Genomic DNA, 17,620 nt, shown 5'->3' on the forward strand with positions numbered 1-17,620 from the left:
ACTAAATAACTTTTTTTTTTCCAGGTAAAAACCCTTAAAACAAATTGTTTGGATAGCTTCTCCGGAAAAAAACAGCAATTTTAGCAAATTTTAAAAGATAATTTTACCCTCTATCATTAGCTTTTTTTAATTCTAAAATAAAAATAAATAAATAAAACACTAAAAAAGCATTTGTCAAATTCCAACTAAAAGAATTGGAAAAACTCACTACCAGTTATTCCAGAGATTCAAAGCAGAAATATTTAAGGGTAAGTACTAGGACTAGCACCACAAAACACAAACTCCACAGTTAAAGTCAAGAATTTTGGATTAAAAATTATTTTATAAAATATAACAAACATGAATGAAACAAGCTGTTGAACATCCTCACAAAATTCCAAACCTTCAAGGATATATTTGCGCGTTCATTCGAAACAAGCACACTTCTTATTGAAAACCAAAACATTACCTTATTAAAATTCTTGTCTACAAACAATTCCAAATCTCAAAACTGAATATGATTAATGAATAGAGGACAATAAAAAGAAAAGAAAAGAACAAAAACCATGCATTCCATCATGTTTTCATCCCTTTGAGATAAATCAAAATGAACTTGCAGGGTACCTTCAAAATTGACAGCAAAATTGCAGAACCCATTGAACATTTCTTAATCTTGTTGGATAAAACGCAAAAGAAACTCCATACGCAAAAGAACTTGAAGTGAAACATAGACTTCTCAGCTCTGTACTTTGTTTGGCAAGCTCAGAGGAGGTGTCAGATCATCGATCCAATCAGCATAAATACGATCGATCTTCTTGGCTCCTTTCCACTTTGGAAAGCATTTCTTACCCTTAACATCTTCCTTTGCAGGAGCACAGACTACTGTCCTGCTAGGAGGTACAACATCATTTGCAGGAACCAAAACGGGTTTTGTTGGAATAGACAATGTATTCACTGCTTCGGCTTCAATGTGGCCACCGGGTGCCTGTAACTCTGTTGGACCAAAAAAAAAAAAAAAAAAAAAAAAAAGAAGCAAAAATCAGAAATCACCTTTGGGAAGTATTTTAAGCTCTCAATGAAGACGACTTTTTTCACCATTCATTTGTTTTTTCTCATTCGTTACAAAAAGAAACTTTACATAAAGTGGCAGTTTCAATTTAATACATTAATTTTGGAGGTAAAATGGAATCAGAATATAAAAAATAAGTCAAAAGGTCAAAAAACCACTATATCGGCATAAAACAATATATTTCTACTTCCAAAAACAACTTCTTGCTTTGACAACAAAGCAAATTTCTTCTTTGATTCCTGAAAAGTAAGTAGTAAATTCCAAAAACGGGTGCTTTTGAAGTATCAATTTAACAATACCTTAAATAGCTAGTAGGAGGTACATCAAATTAAATTGGATAAATTATCCAAATATACACAATAATAACAAAGATTGTATTTTCAAGATATTACGAGGTATATTCCAAGCAAGGCTCTGAAAAAATGGATCACCCTTATTCCACATTTGAACAACAAATCAATTTCACAAGGGAACAACAATGCAACCAATAATGAATCAAGCTATGCATTAGTGATAATATATACCTGACAGCCCATGAGCAAAATGGCATCTCTCACCGAAAGGACACTGTCCTGTGGTCTCCCACTTGATACAGAGCTTTGTCTTCCAATAAGTAGGTTTCATATAATCTCGAAAATCATCAGAACTAGCATTAACATGCTTATTAGTATTCACTTCGAATTGATCAGAAACACTCCTATTCCCCACCATAGACCCTGTAGTTCCAATGCTTATTGCAGAACTCTCTCTCGGGCTCCCCATCTCAGTCTTGAACTTCTGCTCATGAAGAAAATTGCATTTGTCCCCATAAGGACACTCTTCTCCGTTATAAAACCTCTTGCAAATTTTCATCTTATGCACCATTCTCTGATCATCGTTCCAATTTCCCAGCCCTTTGTCCTTGTCACGCGCACCAACAATTTCTTGCCAATTGGGTGGGGGTTCTCGCAAGTCTTCAGGCCCATGTGCAAAGGTACAATGCTCTCCATTCCGACAATTACCCTCCAAAAATTTCAAGCACATACGCGTCTTATAAAAGATATGGCCAGTTCCTCTATTGATTGGAGGGTTTGTCAGATTCATAATCCTCGGATTCATTGGTGGAAAGGGTGTGGAATTTGCTGGGTTGTTTCCAAAATTTCTTGGCTTCTTAAAAAGGGGTCCATGATCAAATTGTGAATGTGAGTCCATGTCTTCATCGTTTAATGGAATTTGAGGCCAAAAGCCAACAATATCACCTTGCGAAAAAGGCGGCACAAAGGGAGGCTGTGGTTGAGGATCAGGAAAACTCATGATTTTGGCTGAAAAGTTGATCAAGATTAAATTTTGGTTAGATAACAATTGTATCAATTGAATACAATACAACCCAATTCACTAATAAGATATCAACTGAAATGGCAATAAAGAATCAACAAACATGAATGCACAATTGATTAAAACCCGAATGACAGTATGATCAAAATTACCCAGAAAGTATTTGAACTAAAGTTAATTTAAACATGCGAGAATGAGCGGATATAAAGATTGAAAAATCAGCAAACCTGAATATATCTGATTGATCAAGAACACCCAGATAGAATTTAAGTTCAAATCTGAATATGATGTTGATTACAGGACTTCCAGAGAACAATCAAGAACACCCAGATTGTAACTTGGGCTAAAACAAAATCTCATCAAAGAAGATCAAAAACCAAAATTGAATTTGTATGTGAATTTGAAAAAAATGATCAAAGTTCAGAACTTTTTATGCAAAACCCTAACAAAAGTTGAATGAAAAAAATGTATATATGTGGGTTAGGAGAAACAGAAAGGGAATAGAAACCCTAGCCGCCGTACAGAAAGCCCTAGTTGAACAAAGATCAGTAACTTCAAGACCAAAGTGAAGTTACAAAACTCATGAAAACGGCTAAAGCCCTAATATATGTAGTGTTTAAGATATTATTACGGCAGAATATAGGGATTAAGGACTCGTTTGGAAGCGATCCGTTTAGTCAAAAAAAAATTAAAAAATTATTAAAAAAGTTAAAAAATTAATAATTCATATTAAAAAGTCAAAAGTTTTCTTTTTTTTTTTTACTTTTTGTATATCTTTTCATAAAAAGTTAAAAAATTATTTCAAATATATTAATTTTTTTTAATTCATATTTTAACCAAATAACTAAAAAATTACTAAATTGATCTGTTCCTAAACCAAGTCTAAGTTTTTAAATTAAGAAAATTGAGTAAATTACATAATTGGACTTGGAAGTTTGGATTTGGAACATCTAAGCAATATCAACAACTTTTTTTAAAGGTAAATTACACTTCCTTCCTTTTTTTTTCTTTTTCTTTTCTTTTTTTTTTTTGGGTGACAATTAGACTTACTTCTCTGGAAGTTTTTTTTAAAAATACAATAAAAATTTTAACATAATTATATTAAATTTCCTTAAAATTTTAATTAAGATAACTATTAATCTCTTTTTCCATCTGTCGTTTGTTAGTCATATAAATAAAAATAATAATATTTTTATATCTTTTATACTAATATATATATATATCATTTATATTAATTTTAATTTACTTTCAATCTATTCACTGCTATTTATCTTTGTGTATTCCCAAGTAAGATTAGATCAAATATTTATTTGATATACATTAGATAGAGATTTACATACTGTTTTTGGTTTGTTATAAATATATGTTTTGCAGTACTCGAGGATTAGTCGGAGTGAAATTGCAAATACTTTGAGCAAGAATCCTCTGTCCTCAAATAATTCTTTCTTGTCCCAATTCATTCGTTGTCATTGGATCATATAAGAGTTTTAAAATGTAAAAATCTCAAGATATATCAAAAGATTGTGAGTAAATTGAGACAAAAATACAGGATTACGTGAGCCTAAAAATAAATTATGTAAAAAAATAACACACCAGTTTACAAGCATAGCCTTTGGTACAAGTTCTTTTTTATCTAATATTTTTTTATTAGTATTTATAATATCATGAAGTTGGAAAAAAAATGTATGGTAATGGGGTTATGGCCCAAAATTTTTGAGAAATGCTTTAGATTACTAATTAGTGGTGGTTCTAATGATGTGGTAGTGGGTCCCACCCACTATCAAAGTGTATTTGTGCCTTGTTTTGTTTTGTTTTGTTTTTTTTTTTTTCAATTGCCGCTTCACTAGTGGTGGGATTAGTGATGAAAAATTAATGATATATTGCAATACTCAAAATTTTTTGCCTCATAAACCTTAAGCTTCATATGGGCCATCTTTATGCATGTTTTCAAATCAAGGAGAAATTACATGTAGGTAAGAGAAGAAAAAAAATTACGAACAGATAAGGGTATAAGTATATCTATGGTGGAGTGCAAATAAAAGACTGTGCGGTGCAAGTGTCACTTGCACCTCTTTCATGCGTTAGGAGTTTTTTTTCTCCTTCTCTCACCTACATGTAGTTCTCCATTAAACCAATGACTGACAAATGAGTTCTTGACTTTTTAAAAACAAATGAAAATAAATTTAAAGGTTGGATTCGCTTTGAGGTACGAAGTTCATTGTATCTATCGTGATTAGAAATCGAAAATTAATTAAAATTGATGAATGTGTTCGATTTGAATTTAGTAGGTAAAAATACATTTTTCAAGACAGTCGATTTCAAGTATGGTTAGAGGGTATAACTTTAATTTTGATACCCTTTTTCTTCAAGTTAAAATTTCCAAAGGATAAATCACATTTGTTTAACTTTGGTGATTGAATAATTTGGTTTCTATATTTAAGTTTAATTTTAATTTGGATTTTCTATTCAATTTGGAGATTAAAATTAATACTTTTGGATCAATCTCCTAAGATGTATATATAGAAAAAATTAACAAAAATTTATACGTAAGAATCAAACTGAAAATAGATAAAAAAAAGTAAAAATTAAAATGTTTAGATTAAAACAATAAAGATCAACGTGAAATATGGATCAAAAGAATAAAAAGTGCAATTTACCCATTTTCAAATCATAAAGTGTTGACAGTGACTCTTGTCCTGAACTTGTACTAATATATTTTCAAATAACAAAACAAATTCTTTCATTTTTCATTGCCGGCTCTTAATTACATCAATAAAACCATCTATAAATGTTATGTTACGTGTAAAGAAATCTCAAGTTTTGTATTATGAAAATGACACCAAATGATTGAAAGCCAACGTTTTCAAGAAAAGAAAAACATATAAATCACATATTTTTTTCTTTAATTAGCAAAAAAAAATTTATTGATCAAAAAACAAGTAAACAAAGTACATGAATTACATCAATGAAGGGGAGGAGAGTGCAAAACCCATTATAAAATAATCTCAAGATTCCAACTAGATTGACATAAAAAAACATATACAATTATTTACTAACACAAATCTCAAAGTTGGTGAGTAACCGACAAGAGAATAAAGCAAACCCTTAAAACAATACACAAATGGAAAACAACAATGATTTATCCCACTAAAAACATCACCACTAATAGCACTAATGCATTAAAAAAGTTTAAAAAAAAAAAAAATACAACTCCAAGACCAAAACATCACATCATTAATGGCGGGACCCACTGCCACCTAATTAGTGGGAGCACTAATTAGTGCTCCCAAGCATTTTTCAATGGAAAATGTTGGAAAGTTCTAGAGGAAGAGCTCTAGAGAGAGCTCTAACATTGGGTCTCACCATGTGATGTGATGTTTTGACTTGTATTTTTGCTATATATATATATATATTACATCACTAGAGCTCATATACTTTATTTTTAGAACTTTGTATCATTGCTCTACACAAATCAAAGGCAGCAGCCCAACATCATCAGAACTAACAAAACACCATACCAATCATATATTTTGCAGCATATATTTTTCTTCAACATAGATGAAACGTAAAGACAGTGACATTCACCTGAAAGGTTCAGCCCTAATTTCCGAATGAAAGATCAGCTCAATTATTTGTTTCGTTCAGTTTACAGATTGGATCTTACGCCAGATGTGGACCGGCCCGCATAGGGCACTTTTGGGCCACTGGCTTTTGGACTTCAAATTCCACAATTGGATGGATTCTAGAAACTCTCATCAAGCCAAAAACTGGCTTTGAAGATTGCTTTCATAAAGGGTTTTGTTAATGCAGTAGCAAAGACTGCCTTATCCCAGGGCCTTGGCTGCTCAAATCTAAAACTACAACAAACATAATGTCCACTCTAATTTATTGTTTTGCTTGATTATGACACCAAAAAAGGGCAATTCCGTCATTAATTAGAACTCTTCACATCAAAAACGCATATGAAGTAATATAGGAGGCAACAAGAATCTATCAAAGTTGAGCAATGGAGTATAGGGGCCAACAAACTAATGCCTTTATGGAAACCACCTTTTTAACCAATAGTAAGGATATATTCAACATGCACATCAAGCCAATGGCCTCGGTAATTTGTGTCATGACGTATGTTACAACTTTACTAATTTAAATAAATTGAAAATAACTTAATAAGATAGAAAATAGATACTTTTAACTTTTGCACATTTAAGTTATCAACATTTAACTTGCTAGTATCAAATGGAGCAAATGTAGCAAACCTAAAAATGGCTTAGGCGGTTGATCCTAAGAACCACATTTCTAGCCACTAATGAGCACACATTCAATATGCACATCAAGTTAATGACCCTTCCTTGAACAACTAGTTTGTTCCAAAGTATTTGCTACAACTTCTATTTATAAAATTATGAGATGAAAATAACATGGGAAGTTGGGAGAGGAACGAATACTTTAAGGTTTTGCATGTAGATTATCTTAGGTTGCCAAAAGCTACATCAAACAAGACCAATTTAGCAAACCTAAAAAGGGTTAGGAAGTCCACCCTAAACTAACTTGGAGTTCTTTTTTTCCCAATTTGGAAAGGGACTTTAACGGTAATGTAACAACTGATTCAGTAAGCAAGAAACCTTATGGATTGTGAATTGCAGAGCAATAAGTGAATCAATCAAAAGGTTCTAAAGAGAAAGTTGGATTTTGACTTCACTTTGAACTTGACGTTGCATATGAGCTCATAAAGCAGAGCATCTGCTTCTTATCTACATAAATTATTAATGATTTTTTATGCTTAAAGGATTCGATTTTTATCGCTCCAAAACAAGGCTGTCTTTTGAAGCGAACTACTTAAAAAGAAGAAAAATATATATATAGAATCTTTGAATCTCATATCCAATTCCTCCATATTCTATCATTGTTCAATTGGATGAGAAGCAATACATATCGCCATTTTATGTGAATGCATACATGCCAAGATATGACTCTTCTTGATTTTTTTGTTTTTTCTGATTTTTTTTTTTCAAACATGGAACCAATCAGAAGCATCCACCTAGGCGGTGACGAAATAGATATAGCTTTTTGTTATTGCATTGGTTGAATACATTGTTTTGGTGGTCCTAATTGGTCATGATGTGTATTTGAATTGCTTTGTAGACTTAAGCAGCTTTGGTTGACAGTTTTGATTGCAGAAACCACTACATTATACATTCCATGGACCACCCCCAAAAAAAATATTGAGAGAGAGAGATTTATTGAAGAAGTGAAGAGTTTTCATTTGCTTCATAAAATAAAAGTTTGAAACCCTAGTTGGGGCAAATACATGGCTATGCTTGTGAAAATGGATCATCAAACATAAATGTAAAGCTTATTAAACACAACCAGGAAATGAGGAGAAAGTAGGCAAGAAAAAAAAGGGAAAAAAAGAAGAGGTGTTAATTCACTTTCCTTAAACCGCACCACCTGAAAAAACAAAAAAATATATATATGAATCTTAGAAAGATGAACATTTAGTGTTTGGAAACAACTAAAAAAAAAAAATTATCCGATAAAGACAATGAAGATAGCTTACCCTAATCCCGCGGTGTTCTGCATTTGAAGCATTCCATCCTGCTAGCATAGTTGTGCCAACCACATATAGGACTGACCATATCAAAATCGTAAACTCATCTTAGATGAGAAACCAAAATAGAAATGGTACATTGATACAAATGCATGAGGATTAATATCCATTGATTTTTATTTTTAAGAACATTGTGATTATTCAACATTTGATTACACTGTGTAGTAGTCGTGTTGTATATTAGTTTTATTTTCATGAGGTTCTGTTTTGAATATTAGTTAGCATGTTTGGTCGTGGTCTTTATTTTTTTTGTTTTTCATGTTTTCAGAAACTAAAACAATTAAAAGTTCAAAAACATCCATTGTTTTCTTTTTTATGTTTCCCAAAATATGAGTTGTTTAAAAAAAAAAAAAAATCTGAAATACTTTTTGAAAACAAGTTTCCTGCAAAATAAAAACAGAGAACCAAAATACACCCAAAGAGATCCAGGTGTTTTTTTATTTTATCTTATTGTTATGATGGTTGTTACTATTCATGAGGGTATGTTTTGAATAGTATGTTTGTAATTTTATTGTTTTGATTAGTATTAGTAGTGTTGTGTTAGAAACAATATTTTTCTATTTTCATGATCTTATGTTTTAAATTATCCGGTAAATGTGAACTAAACTAACTAACCTAGTGCAAATCCAGTCACCAGATTTCCATCCCGGGAGGCCACTTCCATCGTATAGATAACCACCAGCAGCCGCCATCGTGCCACCGCCATATCCACAATAATCTTGTTTAGTAGTGCCACACCTATAGCAACTTGTCCGGCTTGCGTAGTTGTGGGCCCCACAGTTCATGGCATGGCAGTACCAGTCCCCTGCCAAGACTTCTGTCCTGTTTATTCCATACGATGACATGTCAGCCCCGCCTCCAAACTTGGGAGTTGAGCATCGTTGGCACGAGTCCCGCTTCTTGAAGTTCATGTGTTGGCATGAACCACACATCCAGTCTCCGTCCGATCTGCTCATTTTGTTTTTATCTGAAATTACCCACCAAAAAAATATATATATATATGTAAGAAATAGAGCTATCAAATTTGATCTTTGAAGCTATAAGTATAATCTTACACCGGGAACAAATGTTTTACTAACATTTATGCAGAAATAAAATAGAAGCCTATTCTAAACAAGTTAATTAGTAAATGCACGGGATGATAAAAGCAATGTGCTAAAAATTGCACAGTTTTGCCTCGACGAAGTCCATAGGAAGGTGCATTTATACACAAACAAGGACGGACTCCAGACTCCAACACACTAAGGCCTAATAACCCACTAGTATTTTTCAACAACAAAAACAAAATCATAGGGAGGTGAGTCTTAACTCCAAAAAAAAAAAACAAAAAAAACTTGGAAATGATCTGAAATGAAAAAACAATTAGGGAGGCTCACCTCAAGAAGATGAAGAAAATGAAATAAGAAATAGTAGCACAGCAAATTTATCAGTAGCAAAGAGGAAAATAGGTGAAGGAATTGGTGATGTTTGGTGGATGGGTTTGGGGTGGTTTATATATATATTTGTTTTAAGGCCTCAAGATGCAGTGGGGCCCTTGGATGTCCCTTTTTCATGTTTTATGAGTAATTCAGATTTTTTATTTTTTATTTATTTATTTTTAGATGGGATTCCAAAAGTGAGATTTTTTTTTTGAAAGATTTAGAGAGTTCTGACTTCTTCTTTTTTCCCTTCTTAATTCTGACTTATAATTTTTTTTTTTTTGTTTGGAGGGTGGTATTATTCGTATGTGGGGGAGGGCTTTTGAAGTAACGAATTGTTCAGTGGATGCATAGAGCACATATGGGAGGGCGGGTCTTGACACAATAATAAAGATTGCTCTATTGTAAAAGGTTAAGAGTTTTTTTGCACGTGGGATAAGATTGAGCAAATTACCATTCTCTTAAGGGTGCTGTTATGATGTGCAATGTCTTAAGGTTGCACACCATATGCAATCAACACAAAAGGTATAAGTGGAAGGTGTAAACATAAAACAGGATAGTAAATAGAAAGGCGTAAGTGTAAGGTGTAAGTTGCACACTTAAGAAAAGTCATTCTCTTAATTCACACAATTTCTTCTTTTCATATCCCTAAAGCAAATCATATATTATTAAAAGTAATTTTTTTTCTTACTTGGCAAAATCTAAAGACTTTTTTTTTTTAAAATCCACATCAGTATGCATTTTTTATTTACATATAAAGTTCTACCTAAACTCAATTTTAATTATAATAACCAATTTTGTATGAATTCTATTTGAGAAATACTTATTTTCCATATATATAATTATAATTTAATTATTATGATACTTGAAAAAACTTATCTCGATATTCCACATTGGGAAAAGCAGAAAAAAGTGAGTTTCTTCACTTATATAAAATGAACATTATATTCTTATTTAATATTGTGTTGTTATGCATGTTTTAATTCAAGATAGTTTAAATTTTAAAATTAAAATAACATTTAAAATTTTTAATTAATTAATTTTTGTTTAAGTTGATTGGTCTTTTAACTTAGCCGATTAGGCTGAATTGTTTTTGGTTTAATTGATTCGCTAGTTTAATTGCGATCTTAGCAATTTTATCAAAATATATTGGTTAGATTTGTTTGATTCGAAATAAACTAAAGATTGACGTAATTAAAAATTAAATAATTGATATTGTTTTGATTCAAAATAAATTTTCCGTCCGAACAATTGTTAATTTTTATTTTATACAATCCCATATCAGAATTAGAAGAAAAAAGTGAATTGTTTCACTTATATAAAACAAACTTATGCTCTCATTTATATTGTAATGTTATTCATGTTTTAGTTGAAAACAGTTTAAATTCTAAAATAAAATAAAATTTAAAAATTTTAATTAATTAATTTTTGTGTAAGTTGATTAGTCTTTTGACTGATTTTAACGATTTTATCAAATATATATATATATATATATATTGTTTTATTTTTAAAAGGTATGTTTAAGTTTCATGACTAACTTTAACATAGAAAAAACTAAAACAAAAAAAATTATAAAACAAAAATTATTTTTATTTTATCATATATATTTAATTTATTTTATTTTTTTTTCATCTTTACCAATTAAATTATGACATCTATTTCTTATTGTGAACTTAGAATATACCGTTAATGACATAACAACTGCAATATATATTATAATAAAATAGTTAAAATTTAATTCATTCTAAATTATTTTTATATACATTTTAAATAAATTTTATGTTATTATTCAATTTTAAAATTATTTTTAATTATTTATTTAGCCCGTGCATCGCACGAGTTTATATGCTAATTACCCTTGAAGATAAATAACACGCCTCTCCAAACCTCACCACCACTGGCTGCCACAACTTGTTGCTACAAAACCCTAGCCAATGTGATCCCCTTTCCTTAGCTCCCTACCACTATGACCCAGCCTCTTGCTTCATCTTCACGGCAACCCCACCATTGCAGCACCCTCTCCCACCCCCTATGCTAGTGCCACCCTCCACCCCTTCCTAAGCACCTTCAAATCCTAGATCTAAGAGGTGTGAGAGGTGGAGCGCTAGAGGAGGGGTAGCAAAGGGCTAGGCAAGCGGTGGTGATCAAATCCTAGATCTAGGAGGAGGTGTGGGAGGTGGAGGCTAGAGGAGAGGTAGGGGAGGGCTAGGAAAGAGGTGGCGATATTCTACGGAGAGCAACAGTGGTGACTAATGGGATGGGGTTAAGGTTTAGGTTCGGAGTTGAGGATTAGATGAATTGAACAGAGTAACAAAAATTAAAATTGTGTATTTGAACTAAGTAATGGTATGAACTAAAAGAATTTAGGGGGGTGCAAAGAGAAGTTCCATAGGACTACCTTTTTTTTTCCATACAAAATTCCAATTATATGATTCCCCATGCATTATTTGAAAGAAAAGGCTTTCAAAAATTTATTCTCTTACCTCTATCCATTTCTTGCAAGGTGTTATGAGGGGAAGTTGTTATTTGAAAGCTGGTTGCAAAGATTTTTTTTTCTCATCTTCCCCATCTCCAACTCACAAGATGGCCCCTCCATCTGCGAAGATGACATGGACACAAAAACACGCAATGTTCACAATGCAAAATTGTGGATTCCATGTCGACAACTTGCACATAACACCTTCCCTCCTAAGCAGGCCTCATGTAGTTCCGGTGCGCATGGCTCAGGTTTTAAAGCTAGAGATCAAAACAAGTGAAGTTCTCCATACTGGAATCGATTCCTCTTCTTAATGCACATCCGTTGTCAAATTCTATTCTTCTTCCTCTTTTCTTTTCAATTCCTTTTTTGCAATAATTCAAAGGCCCCACTTGAAGAATATTCATGTCCATTGGCATTCTTTTTTGTCTCCTCAACTCGTGTATATGAATGTTTTATTTTGACAAGTCTTTTTTTTTTTTTTTTCCTTCTTAATTTCATGTATAGAAACAACCGAACGCATAATATAGCATGGCATATAAGAGGGCATCTTTTGACTCGATGCCATGCAACGTATTAGACATTCATGTCCCATTGGAAATCTGACAGGTATAGCTACTAAAGCATTTTATTTTATACGAGTATTTCATTTTTTTTGTTTTATTTATAGATAAAGCATTTTATTTTCATTCAAAGAATGTTCCAAGAATTATGTTTTTTCCACAACAGAGTTTGCGGCGCTATGAAAATGGGAAGGATTATGTTGTAGGTATCTTAGGAGTTGTTTGGGATGACCTAAATAAGTATATTTTTTGTCTTTTTATAAAAAGATGTGCAGAAAAGTAGAAAAGTGATGTGATGAAAAAAAGATAAAAAGATAGATTATTTTGGTGTTGCCAAACTTGGCCTTATTCTTGGGGGTGGAAAATTGGTATTAGGCTCCTTTTGATTATTTATTGATGATTAGGCTACTTTTGATTAAGGGCAAATTACACTGACAGTCCCTATAGTTTGGAACTCGTGTCACTTTGGTCCTTGACTTTTTAATTGTGATACATTTGACGCTGAATTTTGAATCTTGTTCCAAATAAGGACAATTGAAGATACCATTGTTTAATTTCAAGAGCAAAATCGTCAATTTAATAAAATATAAACTAATTTGACAAAAATAAATGTCAAAAAATTATTTTTATCCACCAATGATAAAATTATGTAAAATTGATAAAAATTAATAAAAATTACATGATTAATTTTTAAAAAATAATTTTACATGATCATCATCCAAACACGTAATAAAAATTAATTTGGTAAAAAAAATAAATAAATGTCTAAAAGATTTATCAATTTTACATAATTTTATTTTTAGTGGATATAAATAATTTTTAAAAATTCAAAAATATTTGTTTGACATTTATTTTTGTCAAATTAGTTTATATTTTATCAAATTGACGATTTTACCCTTGAAAAATCTAATGATATCTTCAATTGTTCTAATTTGAAACAAGATTCAAAATTCAGGATCAAATATGTCACAATTGAAAAGTCAAGGATCAAAGTGACACAAGTCTCAAATTATAGGGACTATTAGTGTAATTCATCCTTTGATTAATTATTGATTTATTACCTTGTTTGATTAATTATTTAGTGTTTTTTTCAATAAACACTAGCTGTGTAGCGTTATAGCTGTGTAGCGTTATAGCACGTGGCGTTTTACTGTTTTCAAATGAGAATTTTTCTTGATCCGTGGCTGTCAAAGATTCTCAATTCTATTTAATTATGCTAGGTTAAAGTTCAATTATTTTGAAACCAAGCAACAAAATTATGGTAAGAAGAAACCAAGGAATTTAAATTGAAATTTTTTGAACTTTGTATCAAAATCTTAGACAGAGTTTATGTTGAATCCAAGTTCTTTCTATTCACTCCTCTTTAAATATATATCTATATCTATATATATTTTGATAGTTCATAATATACAATCAGATTTCTAAGAATGTGTATGCAGTGTTTTACAGAGCAGTATACATCACAAAAGCATAATACTGTACTTTTTTTTTTTTTTTTTTTGATTAGCAAAAAAATGAAATCTTTATGGATATAAACCAACAAACAAGGAAGAAATACATCAAAAAAAGATAAGGGGGTGAGTGCAAAGAGTACCATAGCTGCACAAGACAATCTCAACTAAGTTGGCACTGTCAAGCAAGCATAATCATATATTAGTACATTACCAAGTTGGAGAGGATCCAACCGAAACAAGAAAATAGAAAAGAAATCCAAAGAAGGGCAACCCCAGCTGAAAAGGCACAGAAAACATCTTCTTTTATTTTTTATATTGAAAACAGTGGATCAACCATGCAGTGATGCTAGTGAACTTTAATTACTGATATAAGACGGTGATTTTATTTGGAAAAATAATTTGTAAGCTGGAAGATGAAACTGTTCATTGAACAATGATATTACATCGCTAAACTCAAGCCAAATACGTCAGTCAATCAATTTCAAGTGATTTGTATATTTCATATTTTTGAACTCTATTACAATTGTTCACTTGCGGAATTGCAATGTCAATGAACCCAATACCCGAACATAAAATCATGCCAAAGTTTTACCTTTTTTATTTTTTTTTATTTTTAAAATCGATATATAGAATAGAAAAACAATAGGATTTTAATCAACAATATGTTAAAAAATGATTAAATTTAACTTTTAAATCGCCACAAATTGAGTAATGGACTGTTAATTTTTGTTTCACAGCAAATTCTTTGTCGGAACAGGATAGGATGGCAAAAAGGTAGATGAGCACAAATGTAGTAAAAAGTCCTTTTTGACCCTAGTATGTTTTTGGGCCCACATTTGCTGACATGGCAAGTATAGTCAATATCCACGAAAGCATAGATGCTCAGTGTTGACCTCGGATTTGATAAGGAGGAATCCTAATCATCAAATTTATTCTTTTATTTATTGACAATATAACTATTTCACGTTAAAAACATCAAACAAAGCCCCTTCCCCCCTCAACTCTTTATTCTATATGTGTGATTGATCTCAAAAGGGGGCCAATTCTCCTCAATAATACTTCTAGAATCCACATCCTAACTGTGGTGTAAAAAATAGCCGTTACTTTTTGAATTTTTGAATATGCCTTTTATACTATTCGGATAAGTATTCTAACTCAGAACTCTGAATTTTAATCATGGTTGATTTTTAACAATGGTTTGTTGATTTATTTCCCATTCTTAGTGCCCTTTACAAAAAAGGTGCCATTTACAACATTTTCTTTAGGCTAAACAGATGATAGAAAATGGAAATTGTAAAATGTAGAGTGAAAGAAAAGAAAAATAAATGAAAATTTATTTTTTTGCATGCATTTGAATAGATTAAAAAATTTGTAAGAAAATTATCAGAAAAAAATATAATCACTATATAATAGGGAGTTGTGGAGAGAAATATAGATAAAAAATAAATAAATAAACCTTGTCAAGATTTGTGAAAAAAAATAATTTTTTCTATATGTTTTGAAACAAGTTGTTAGCCTAGCTAACAAGCTAATTTGAATTATATTAGTTTCCATTACTTTCTAAGGTTCTCTATCCCAAAAAAAAAAATTTGTTTCACTTTCACGTATTATCTATCTAACCAAACTGAGTGGTCTTATGAAAAGTTAATAAAAAACTGGTTTTTTTTGCTTTTTGTTGGCTTTTTAGGCTAAAAAAATGGCTTTTTTGTGTAAAAGAGCTAAAAAATCAAAAAATTGACTTTTTACCAAGTTTTCAAATTGGCCTTGAGCAGTAGGTAATCGTTGTTTTGGTAGAAAAAAATTTCACCCTTATCCAGACATTAAAATGAACTACAGAAATTTCTATGACTGTAAATCTTAGGCTCCGTTTGGTTTGCCTTTGGAATCATGATTCCAAAGGCAAACTTTTCAAATCACTTTTCAAAATTCATAACCAAATATACAACTCAAAATTACTCAAAATTCAATTCAAAAATTAATTTCAAAACTATAATCAAACACACAACTCAAAATTTAAACTCATAACTCTTTTGATGATATAGTGTTAAAGATAGTTAGTAATTAAATTCTTGTTATAAAAAATCTAAAAAAAATTAATTTCTATATTTAAAAAATATCTAAAACTAAAATAAAATTTTTTTTTTCAAATAACAAATTGCAATTGCAAAATAAAAAGAAAAAAAGAAAAAGAAAAAAAATTTACATTGTTCCAGTCAACTGGCCGGACGACCGACCAGATGTCCAAGAGGATGTTCGGAGAGGATGTTCGGTCGGATGACCGGGTAAACTCAATCCGCTCTTTTCAAAATTTAAAATTCATTTCAAAACACTTTTTAAAACTCTTTGCAACACTCATAATCAAACAAATTTTCAATTATTCAAAACTCAACTTATAATTTCATACTCAAATCACAACTCCAAAAAGATAATCACAATTTCAAAACTAAACCAAACGCAGCCTTAGATGTTTATGTCCCCATGAGTTGAGGAAGCAAGAACCTTCACTCAAATTGATGATGTTATGGGCTCCAGATGGAGCGGGTCAGATTGATCCACGCTTCCCAAACCGTTACCCAAGGGTTGAACTCACAGCAAAACCTACACAAAAGTTCAACGGGAAAAGGGGAGTTCCCCAGCGAACCCTCTGACGAGCAAGTTAGAGGAGAGTGATCGAATGTCGGGATAGAAATGAAGATAGAGAACTTAACCTTTTCTTTATCTTAGGAGCATGCTTATATCCTTTGCTCATCATTTCCTTGTCCACTCCGGGCTGACACGTTGGCCGAAAGTCTATGTTCTACCTTGCCTTGTTCATGTTGAGGCTGTTCTGTTCCGACGTGAAGGGTTATCGTAATAAATGCTGCAGGGAAGCTCATTAATGGCTGATGTGTAGTGTAATAACTCTACAGGATCTTTGTTTGCTGATGTGGCTGGCTCTTTACTTGCCAAGTGTTTAGATGTCATTGGTGCTTGGTGTAACGTTAGGTTTTAGGAATGTTGGGTTTTAATAGTTGAATCATGTATTGGGCCTTAAGTGGTGGGCTATACCCTTTATGGGCTTACCTATGTCAGTAGTCCCCCATTCCCAAGTGTCGTTTTAGTCCAACGAAGGGAATAAGAAAGTAAACAGGGGTAGTGAGATAACGACGGAGAGAGGATCGACTGGGAGGTGGGCCGACCACGAGAGGTGGCTGAGTGGAGGGGCTGACCGTGAGGTGGGCCGACTGCGAAGGGTGGCCGAGGGGATGGGCCGACCACGAAGGGTGGCCTAGTGGAGGAACCGACCGTGAGGAGGGTCGACCGCGAAGGGTGGCCGAACAGAGGGACCAACCGTGAGGTGGGCCGATCGCGAAGGGTGGTTGAGGAGAGGGGCTGACCATGAGGATGGCTGACCACGAAGGGTGGCCGAGCGGAGGGACCGACTGTGAGGTGGGCCGCCTGTGAGGAGGGCCGGCTGTGAAGGGTGGCCAAGGGGAGGGACCAACCGTGAGGAGGGCCGACCGCGAAGGGTGGCCAAGCGGAGGGACCGACCGTAAAGATGGCCAACCACGAAGGGTGGCCGAGTGAGAAGAGGAAGTGGCAGTGCGTGGGGCTCGAGGAGCGGCGGGGCACGTGGTGAAGTTAAGCGGAATAGACAGGGGAGGAGAAGGGAGTAGTGGATTGTGGTCGTACACGTGGCAGAATCCTTGAATGGGGGAGGTGACGCGTTAGTAAGAAGTAAAGGGACAGGGTGATATAG

General features: G+C 32.6%; 2 protein-coding genes across 2 annotated transcripts; both read right to left on the reverse strand.

Moving 5' to 3' along the window:
• Nucleotides 1–426: 426 nt before the first annotated feature.
• LOC114296134 (zinc finger CCCH domain-containing protein 39) lies at nucleotides 427–3,057 on the reverse strand. The gene is made up of 3 exons (XM_028240424.2): nucleotides 2,590–3,057; nucleotides 1,573–2,349; nucleotides 427–972 (listed from the first exon to the last, which is right to left on the reverse strand). Exons 2-3 carry the CDS (start codon nucleotides 2,339–2,341, stop codon nucleotides 716–718), a joined length of 1,026 nt encoding a protein of 341 aa, XP_028096225.2. The 5' UTR covers nucleotides 2,342–2,349; nucleotides 2,590–3,057; the 3' UTR covers nucleotides 427–715.
• LOC114296138 (uncharacterized) lies at nucleotides 2,434–8,881 on the reverse strand. The gene is made up of 3 exons (XM_082872275.1): nucleotides 8,586–8,881; nucleotides 2,590–2,640; nucleotides 2,434–2,437 (listed from the first exon to the last, which is right to left on the reverse strand). Exons 1-3 carry the CDS (start codon nucleotides 8,879–8,881, stop codon nucleotides 2,434–2,436), a joined length of 351 nt encoding a protein of 116 aa, XP_082728401.1.
• Between the last annotated feature and the right edge of the window lie 8,739 nt (nucleotides 8,882–17,620).

The sequence above is a fragment of the Camellia sinensis genome, chromosome 5, assembly GCF_055761805.1.
Source record: "Camellia sinensis isolate YWXY chromosome 5, ASM5576180v1, whole genome shotgun sequence".
Lineage (NCBI taxonomy): Eukaryota > Viridiplantae > Streptophyta > Magnoliopsida > Ericales > Theaceae > Camellia > Camellia sinensis.